Source organism: Ylistrum balloti, unplaced genomic scaffold (assembly GCF_031769215.1).
Source record: "Ylistrum balloti isolate Yb309-2 unplaced genomic scaffold, AGI_CSIRO_Ybal_v1 Utg371214, whole genome shotgun sequence".
NCBI lineage: Eukaryota > Metazoa > Mollusca > Bivalvia > Pectinida > Pectinidae > Ylistrum > Ylistrum balloti.
The window spans coordinates 1-11,142 of NW_026782659.1; the positions used below are offsets into that span (position 1 = coordinate 1).

The 11,142-nt window shown below is 33.5% G+C and overlaps 1 protein-coding gene across 1 annotated transcript; it reads right to left on the reverse strand.

Moving 5' to 3' along the window:
* Window positions 1-326: 326 nt before the first annotated feature.
* LOC132561487 (sodium- and chloride-dependent creatine transporter 1-like) lies at window positions 327-10,101 on the reverse strand (the record flags this gene model as incomplete). The annotated part of the gene is made up of 10 exons (XM_060226194.1): window positions 9,975-10,101; window positions 9,384-9,515; window positions 8,681-8,993; window positions 8,053-8,185; window positions 7,642-7,776; window positions 6,422-6,525; window positions 5,117-5,244; window positions 4,717-4,829; window positions 1,062-1,190; window positions 327-426 (listed from the first exon to the last, which is right to left on the reverse strand). Coding segments are annotated over exons 1-10 (1,414 nt in total), but the record flags the coding sequence as incomplete, so codon positions are not given.
* Between the last annotated feature and the right edge of the window lie 1,041 nt (window positions 10,102-11,142).

Consider the following 11,142-nt stretch of genomic DNA (forward strand, 5'->3'; position numbering starts at 1 on the left):
GTTTAATGAATAGGATAATATATATACCAATTAACCATATTTGTGATTATGAATGTCAGTCAGATACTCTCGGAATTTAACAAGTCATGCCGAGTCAAGTAATCTGGGAACGTTCATGTCAACTTCCTTAAAACATCAATGTACATGCATCCACATCAGAGACGGCATAATTATACCGTAGTAGGGTGAACAAACAATTCTACAACTGTGACAAATATGGAGGTACTCAAGACTCGGCGTAATCTGGAACTTACAGTGCGTTTACTTTTAAGTATACAAACTAAATATTTTATGATAATTTATTTCAGCACTTTTCATCTACTTACCATACAACCAGGCTACCGATATACATTCTACTAATACGAAAAATAACGGTGCAAATGCGGCATTATACCAATCAAACAACTGAAAGAGGTATACCCCTACCTGAAATATAAAGTTATTGTTCATTACATAAAAAAAATTATACGAAATACTTTATATTCTTATAATATCCTGTGCATAGCCGGCTCTTTTCACATTTCAGAATAAACTGTACACACGTTCACCGACAAATTCTAAGAATAAACGCAATACAATATTTATTTCATAATAGCTAATATTGTCTGCTTTCGAGAAGTGGGTCTTGTTTTAGGCTAACTGGTTTTCTCCCTCCACTGTGTATGTATGACTGTATTTTCGAGAGAGACAAAGTTGAATTGAGTATAAAAGTAGTTTATGCTCTATCTAACAGTTTTGTTAATGATACAAAACAAATTTTCCTTCGCATTTCCTTTAAAGATAAACTGTACTCCAGTTATCATTTACTATGACCAAGATTTAACAAGATATTGATTTCATTGGAAAAAGAAATTATTATCAATTTTCCCATTGATATTGTTATTGATGAATAAAAAAAAATAACGGTAGTTCGATGGCAACTTCAAACTCGAACATTATTCTCATCGAGATTAGGTAGGCCTACTCGTTACAAGGACACGGCATCATGCTAAGTCTGATTCGAAAGATATAATAGCTGGCATTATAGTATTCCGTGTCAAATAGATGAAATAAGACATTACTTGTGTACAAAATGGAAGAGTAAGTACAAAGCCAATCAGCGATAAACATCCTCTACAAATTTTGGGTTTTTTTGCCATGAACGGATAGCATTCCTCAAAATAATTGTAGGCTTGCTCCGTCGACGTAAACTAGAAAAGAGAAGGAAAACAACTTCTATTAATGGAATAGACGTCCTTACATGTATAAACACACAAATGAAGCGCATAAATGTTTTATACATTACGTTTCTATGTTATCCCGAAAGTCACAGTTGATTTCAAACGTCTAGTTTGACTACTACTTTGGTTCGAGAAACCCCTCTCAAATTTAGAGCTGACAACGTATTGAAAATTTAAACATATGATGGTAAGAAGAAATGACAGCGACAATAGTGACAGTCAGTAAAATTCAATCTTTCAACATCGGATTTTATTATAGGTGTGGCAAAGTTTATTTATTAACTCTAAATCTGTTCAGAATTACGAAATACATTAATCGCTTACCGATTCAGGCAGGAAGCCATTTTTGTGTTCAGGCGTGTGTATTTAAAAGTTTCATTCATATTTGAAAGGATTCGGAATTTAATATACTTTATCCAGGCTCGGTACATTTTAGGTTTAGTTTTCTTTTTGGCAAGCATACATTGCATATGAATACGTACTCACCATGGAAATTGATCTCCGCATTGTTTAAGTGTTTTCTACGTAATAGTACTTATCTTTACATCCTATATTTTGGAATTATTCTCATCAATGAAAACAAAATATATATAACTGTGGATGCTGGACTAATTTTCCCGCGATTTGTCGACATCTAAGGACTGTTTGACATTGCGGCCGTGTTGAAATGATTTTATCGGAATTCAGATATCCATATAAGCAATAAAGGTGAAAAATGTGTTTTGGCAATAAGTTACAAGGTCAAACATGGTGACCGTTGTCTATGGCCTGAGCTTTATATGCCGTATGTAGTTTACCAATATAGTACCTGAATTCGACATAATAATCATTCTAACATCGTCAAATTCTGCACATATAACTGTAACTATGTATAAAATGTTATTTTAATCATACCAATGAAACATTTCATTCTCTTCTGTCAATGTGCGTGTCTTTTTCGCGATGCAAATTTGGGTTAGAGGACGGTCTGTATCAACAGATAATAATAAAGTCCCTCACAGTTCAAAGTGGAACTTCGTGCGTACCATGCATTAAACTTTAATGATCATACTGCTAATGTACTAAGTCGTAGCTAGAATATTTAAATACCTGAAACAAAGACTTGTGGGATACAATTTTTTTGTCAATCGACTGGTGTGTTGCAACGCTTAAGGAACCAAAACATTTAAAAAGTCATCAAATTACTGCCGCTAAAAAGCCTATGCGCACTGGGTTCAATGATGCTTTGCTTTGATGGAATAAACTATCATTGCAGCTCACAGGAATATCTTATTCCGTACAATGTGACAAGCTGTCAACCTCGAATTAGATATATACAGATATCTCGTCCTTTGGTGCCTATGACGTTGTTCAACATTTTTACAAATACAACCCTACAATCACAAATTGACTTCATTTCACCAGAAATTACAATACGCGAACCACATAATTAAAATCGTCATAACTCGGCCGATTATCCATATATCAAATTGAAAAATGGCTTATATCTTGTGCTTCCTTTGAACGCTGATTCAGTTCAACTATAGTTTCAACCAATCAATACCAACACATACATGATTATGAACTATTGTTAAAAGAAAAACGTCTTGAGAAGATGCTTACGTTGTATATGTAAGACATGGTGTTTTGGATTTGTTATTATGCGCCTATACCATTATCATATGATAATAGTAACGCCGTTTTATGCATGTTTTGAACAATCGTATTAGAATAAATAATTTTGAACAGATATTTAATATTTGGGATACACAACGTTTAGACATCGAAGAGTACTTGGATCAATAATTATTTAAAAAATGAAATTACGACATTTTGTTAAGCTATCGTTGAAATTATCTAAGTAAGAAAGTTACAGACTATTTGTCTCAGTGTGTGTATTTATAACACACTTTCAATCAGTTAAGTAGAGGCCACAGCATTGCACAATAGACAAACAGATATATCAAATTCCCAGATGTATAACAGATACGATTTTTTTTACATATCGGGGCTAGTTCATAGCCTCCTTTACATTTTGTCATTACTATTAACACCTAGATTTCCCTTCGTCGCCTATTGGATTTCGAACTTTTGGCCCTTAACATTATGGACGAGTCCTTGGAAAATAAAACATGTATATGGTGATGTTTAATTCGTTATTTGACTTTACATTATTCTAAATCTGTATGAATTGGTTTATCCACATGCTTTATCTTTGCATAATCGTCGAGATTACAGATGGTAGAAGTTTAACCTGCATGCTAAATTTTAACTAATTAGAATAGCTATATAGCTCAGGATATACATAATGCATTTGACATTATTCCTGAATGATAATCAGATCTATGCAAATCACAGTTGTGACGTAAAACGCAACACACACTTTGTGCGCACATTGTGTGCATACATGCATTATACAAATTCGTGCGCACAGCAGTGCTATATGATCGTTTCTAAATACCGATCCTAGTAATACTGAATTAGTCAGGGATTATAAAAGTAATTATCATACAACAGTTTTCGAAATAACACTGGACCCTGCATTGAATAAGGCTGTCCGTATAATGTTTCACACCTGATGGAGTGACGAGTAGTATGCCTCGGGCAGCAAAATTTACCTGCATACGGGTATATACGTGACAGATCTGGATCCGTACTGGCTGGGTCGCCCGTGTAACAAACACAACGCTTAAATTTTTTATGTACTTTTTGTTTACAAAATGAAAAATGAGATTAATACAGGAGTATTACGTTACAAGATTTTAGATGGTTGATTGCCGAGGCAAAAAGAAACGTCCATTTAATGTGAATATAATGTATATATAATGCGTGCACGCACTCAGGCTGGTTACGTGTAGCACTTGAAATTACGAGTGTATATTACTATTTAGTCCGTATATTTTGATAGCTCTACAAGTGTCCAACATATATATATTAATGACCTAAAAGGGTACTATATTTGGTTGTACTGTATATTAAGTAAATTAATAAATAAACCCTATCCCGCACTTAATTTAATTTCTAAATTTATAGCAACCACGACAGAATCTTATATCTGAGTGCACACAAATGTGCGATAGCTAATTACGTCCTGTTTTCTGATCATGCGCACATCGTGCAAACCTCGTAACTTTGTGCGATCTCACGACAGTATGAATCTTCAAAACTTATTAGTTAGTGAGCACGTGATCTCCTCATCTCGTTTTTAAGTTTAGATGTTCATTTTTTCGAATTTTCCTTCGGCACCTCCTAGCTATCAAAACAAAATTTAGATTTCGAACATTACTTATTTAGTTCAGTTCACATCTAAATTTGCATTAAATGTGTTTTCATTTGTGTGTATTTAGTATTCAGTACAAGGTTAAAATGTATTACTTGCATGAATGCTTAAAGAGGCCAGGTAGAACTGTTGGTATGCAAGCCACCGATAAGAACTATAAACCGTAAATACCAGACTTACTGGAATTAATTTCATCTACCCACGTAGTAGGTCGACATGACCTGACACAAATCTTACCTGACTGTGCACTCCTAGTATTACCATAGCAAAGAAAAACAATACTGCCCATATGTTTGAGAGAGGCATCTGTGCTAACGCAATCGGATAGGCCACAAAACCTAATCCGGGGCCTGTTAACGACAGAAAATGACAAAAGATACTTGAATAGTTTTATTTGATTTGATTGTGTTAGAGAAAAAATATATTTAAAATGATTTGTGTAATAGTTTTATATCTTATGAATAACAAGATGTCATGTTTTGTATTTTTAGACAATTGTAAACTAGAATAAGATGAATAAACGGTAATTGTTTTCAAAGGAGATAAAGGGTTTAGTAGAGTTCACAAGTGAATGAAATTATCGATTTATCAGAGCGTTTTTATGCTACTTTACATCAAATATATCTGAATGACTTACCAGAATTTGTAACTTCTTTTATAGAAACGTTTGCTTGATGAGCCATAAATCCGAGCGCCGTGAAGATAACAAATCCACCAAAGAGACTGGTCAAAGCCTCTCCAGCAAGGGTCATTACAAATGCATCTCTGAAAGAAACACAGATTACGCAAGATCAATGGTATGAAATGTATTGCAAAACGATAAACTAATCAATGAAATTGATATACAAGTACAGTATGATTACTGAGCACATTTTGTCATTGGAACCGTCATTATTTCTCGCTTCAAATGTCTGTCATTATGTATGAATCAAATTATATATCTTGTAATGTGTCCCTACCACGTACACGAACCGAAATATTGCAAGTGTTTTTTTTCCATAGTGTTGGTCTATAAATGATTTATATCATTTTGGTAATATCACATGGTGATGACTAGAATAACTATAATTCTTCAAATGGATCAAACGAATGAATATGTTTTATACAACTTTACTAAAGTTTGTTTCATGATGTTAACTACCGTGGACTAACAATAGTCTAGACATTACCAATTCTTGTTAAAATTATCGGGGTTAAGGGGTTTCTGGATTGTTGATTTTTGGCGTATAACCTGTAACAGATCAACTGTAACGTAATCATAACTTATTTATATATTTTCTTTCTCTTCGTACACCGTGTAGGTTTCATTATTATCTTGGACCCGGTGCATTACTGACTAACAAGTATTGCCAAGTAGAGCAAAGGAGCTGAGCTGTGTGATACAGGTAAATTTTAATTTCTATCAACACTGGTGACTGTCGATCATTAAAGTTGTCCAATCGATATGAATAGTGTGTGAATTAGATAAGAAATCCGGATGATACATTTCATTGCATAAAGGTGATATTTATACGATTATTTTTCATTTCTAACTTCAATGAACCTAAAACAATATGTCACTGCACTATATACCTTTATCTGATTTAGGCAAAGCAAAGTTTTATGGTTCTGGATATGACTCTATGATAGGTGTTGGTTTCATTCGACAGTAGTCATCTCTGCAGTCAGGGTTTCATAACTCTACAGTTTGTGACTAAATATACCTATATATGTATGCATTACAAAATGTGTACTAAGATAGTCTCAACATTTAATCTTGGTTTATTAGTTGTTTGATGCGAAAAACAGAAGTAAGTCGAATTAAACAGGGAAAAATTGTAATGGAGTACTGTAATATTCGTTACATGCAGGAAAATAATGTATCTAATCTCACTTTATCTCAAAAATGTATTTGAATGTTTAAACTACCGAAGGACATAGGCTCATCGTGTTGTCATATTACCTGAGACAATCGTTATTAAATTTGTTGTAACTCGCCAATGTGATATGCAGTCCAGTTCCGATAGACATCGAATGAAAGACTTGTATTGCAGCTTCTAACCAAACCTAAAATGTAGCGCAATGCATTCATGCAAGGTTTTGTTTAATTAAATATTCTTTCACAAACGTTTTTTTCATCCATACAAGTGTTCATTACTAGATCAACGAAATGTTAAATTTACTGGGGGAAAAATAACTAGGTAAAATAAAATGCATTAGCACGCAACCATGGATATTCGAATCCATTCTACTTAGTAACTTTGTAAATAAAATGCCAATAGTAATTAAATAAGTACGATTTAAACTTTCTTGGAAAACCTTGAAGTTTTTTTTGAAACGCTTTTAACAGTTATTACTCTAACGATCAGTAACTGTAGCACAAATTCTAAGAATCTCTCTCTCTCTCTCTCTCTCTCTCTCTCTCTCTCAACATATATAAGAATAAAACGGATTTGTTGTCTAGAATAATAACAGTGAATACCAAGGGACTCTTTTAACTCTCAAATAATGCTCGTAAATGTATCAGAATCAGTACACAAGTACATGGAACTGATGCGAAAGATCCACATTAAAGAGAACAAGTAGAAAAAAATGAAAATTTTTTGAAGGAAATAACAGTCCAGCGTTGATAATTACAGTCGAAACATTGACAAACCCTAGAAATAAGGCAATTTTTTTTAAACAGCAAATGACCAAGACATGACTGTAAAATAGCTGTCTATCAATGAAAAGAGATGGTTAATTAAGCCTCAGATCAAAACATATAAACAAACCAACGATAGAGACCCTTAAAAATGTAATGGACAAATACGGCTAGGTGTTACAGAACAATGAGCGTTTTCTGCTTCATCAACAACACCCAAAAAATCGGTCAATCAAAGTAAGTAATGTCACAGGTGTGAATAATAAAGGGACCAACAGGTATTCTATCGAACATCAAACATCTTCAACACCAAATCGAATAAGGATATGAAATATTCCCCATTAAAACCTTCTAACCGTTTATACACACACACATTTGCGTTTACATATCTCTCTCAGTACTGCACCTATATCCTATAAATATTTCAACATCATTATAATTCGTCTATCATCTATTTGTGATATTTTATTATCCGATAGATACGATCAATAATTATTTTAAAAGTGTGTTACGAACTTTCATGCCTACGAATAACTTACCTGTATGTTCAAAAGTGACTTGAAATCCGGTTTTATGAAAAAGACGACACCATCGAAAGATCCCGGTAACGTCAGATTGTGGACGAGCAGGATTGTAAGAAGCAGGTATGGAATAGTTGCTGTCACGTACACTACCTAGTACATGGATTGTTTACATATATAAATTATTATTGTATGGTATGTATTTTGGTATGATCACTCACATGTAAGATCATGCCCTTTGAACGCATATCGCATTGTTTTTTCATGTTGAAATGAACGAACTTCACGCTTGCGCCAACAATTTCTAAAACATGCGAATGATAAAATCCAAACGGTTTGCTTTTCATGCATATCGCTCTAACGTCTGAAATTTCCGCATTAATAAAGATATGTTAAGACGGAAGAACTATGTTCCCAACTATATCCTACCTTCTTTGTAGACGTGATACCATTGATGACACACAGATAGACTACAGTCCAAATCAGTGCTAAACAAATTACAATGTGGCCTTTGAGTGAACCGAAGTACTCTATTCCGGTGGATATATCCAACACATTATATCTGAAATTACATAAGTTGAATTGAATAGTTTATACATTCAAACCAAGTTAAAACATTGTTTTAATGAGGCCATGCGCAAACATGACGAACAATTGGTAGTCATCAAATTTCATTTCACTCTTGAAACATGGTGTTACAATTATGATTTTGTATTAAAAAAACAAACGATTCATGGCTCATAAGCCATTTAAAAATAGTTGTTGCGATTATTGGTAACGAAAGTGTGTGTGTTTATAAGTTTGAGTCAAAATGGTAATCTTGTATATGTTAAAATCATTTGTGAAATTATTACAATTGATTCACAAACTTTCGGATTGATCGCAATGTTTGATATTCAATGATCTACCCATTAAATACAAGCGTTAATATGACCTCTCTTAGTACTTGTGATTCACATATATTTTAAACATAGATACGACAAAACAGTTATTTTTTCTTTCGTTTTCTTTCAGACATATTGATATTTCTCTCGATTTCAACACTAGCAACACTCACTGCCAGAATTCTTCTGCTGCATTTTGGATTTTCATTACTGGGAATGTCACGCTCGTCTGGCTCGTATTTGTACTTGATGTAACCTGGTCTTGCACAAGTTTAAGATCATTGATATCATTGGTAGAATTCATTAGTCTGTTATTTGTGGTATTACCGATGTTAAAACAGTATACCGTGTTCCATTCATTTGCACAGGTACTCCAAGGTAAAGGATTGTGGAAAGCAGAATACAGATAATATGCCGCCCACGTCATTAACATCACGTAATAGCATACTGATGGCACCAACATCACCTGCATACCCAATCCAAGCCCTATACAAGGAATACAATATGTTTGAAAACTTGCTCCCTAATCAATATCAGTATCCTTTAATATAAAACTGGAAAGAAGCATATCCTGAATGTAAAAATGTAAGCGTGAATTTTCTTATGATAAAACAAGAATAAAAAAAAACTATGATCCAAAATTGTTGCAAAATAATGCATAAATTTTACACTTATTTTACAGAATATAGGAAAAATATTTTCGAAGATAAAATCAAATAAGTTGTATTTGTATGCAATCAGCAAACCGAAAACATTTATTTTAAGAATGAAACAGCATAAGCCTAGTAGGTGGACTTTCCAACACATGTTGAATCTGGTGAAACGGGGCATTCATTTTGAATTGGTAAAGTGTTTTTTTATTTCAAAAAATATTACCTTTCACTAGTGGACAATAGCTCCAAACATTCCTGAACGATTTTCCGGAAAATTGACCAAGAGATTCTTCTAAGAAATACACCGGAATTATAACGATGAAAATGACAAATAAGTAGGGTATCAGGAAAGCCCCTGTAAAGATATATTTGTCACTGACTATAATATGAAATCGCTCACACATATATAGGTATCTTTTGCCATATATATCTAACTGTATATCTGAAAGACCGCCAGTAGATTGCGTATTGTGATATACTTCAATATGGTATTCGTATATCTTATCAACACAAATAGATGCACAATTATGAGGCAATTTTCGTTGTTTGCTGTTGAACGAGAAGCAAACATACAATGCTCTTGGATGAGCTGACGTTATTGTTGGAGTAGATACTGACAAACTACATTTTCTATTTGAGCACACAACAAACATTACAATATACAATTGTATGTTCACCTACAAAGGCAAGGCGTATTGATCTCAATCCCAATATCAGCTGCTTAACTTGATTACTCCAATTGTAGTATCACTCTTGCGAATTTTTAATTTCTAGTTAAAAGATCATTTAACATTAAGTGCATAAAACTACTTACCGCCGCCATTTTTCATGCAAATGTATGGAAACCTCCAGAGATTGCCAAATCCCATTAGAAATCCGAGTATAGTTAAAACGTATTCTATTTTTCTGCTCCATTGTTTTCTATTTGTATTTGCCGTCATATTTGTATGTCTATCTTAGTCCCAAAGAGGTGCTTAAAGTATGTTCACGCATATCATTCTACATGTGTGTAGCAATGCAAGTCATAACAGTTACGTGTGTACAGCGGTAAGAGTTCTTTACTTGTGATGCACGAGTACACATATGTTCCAGTCCAATAATTTCACCCGAAAGGGAGCAATGCAAAGAAAATTATCAAAAGACGAATTTCACTGTTAAAGAAGTCAGACTGGTCTAGCAAAATATCTTTTTTATGTAATATTATATTCATGTAGTGTATAGAGTTCAGCCATTTTGGACCACGAGAAGATCTGGTAGTTTTATCACGTGACCTACTTATTCATCGGTGTAATAATCCCATGGGGGCATGATAGGAGATATTAAAACACTTGTTCAAATCCTTTAACTCCTATTAGAATGGAAAGGTTTTGTAAAAAGATTCCCAATCCGGAAGAAATCAATTTTGTATAGACGGAGTGGTAACATTTTCCATATCAACAACGTTTATTGGTAATTAAACCTGTGTCTATTCCAAGTACTATCAAATTGGGATTGTAATCTTATTTTAATACTGTATACACCAGGAGTGAAATATAGGTCAGAGTTCTGGGTACCTTTATATTTGATCGGCGCTTCCGATGTGTTTAAAATTGTTCGGTGATATCATTACCGTAATTTAGCGTGAACAGCCCTTTTAAAATGATTCAACATCCTGTGTACGATTGGAATGATTTATGTTTATTGTTTTTTTGTGATAGGTTCGTCGTTACTAATGGTTAATCATTTGTAGTTTGTTTAATGTTATCATCACAAAGTAATGTGTCATCAATACAATATATCATGAACAGGTAATGTGTCATCAATACAATATATCATGACAAGGTAATGTGTCATTTATACAATTTATCATGACAAGGTAATGTGTCATCAATACAATACATCATCACCAGGTAATGTGTCATCAATACAATATATCATGACAAGGTAATGTGTCATCAATACATCATCACCAGGTAATGTGTTATCAATACAATATATCATGA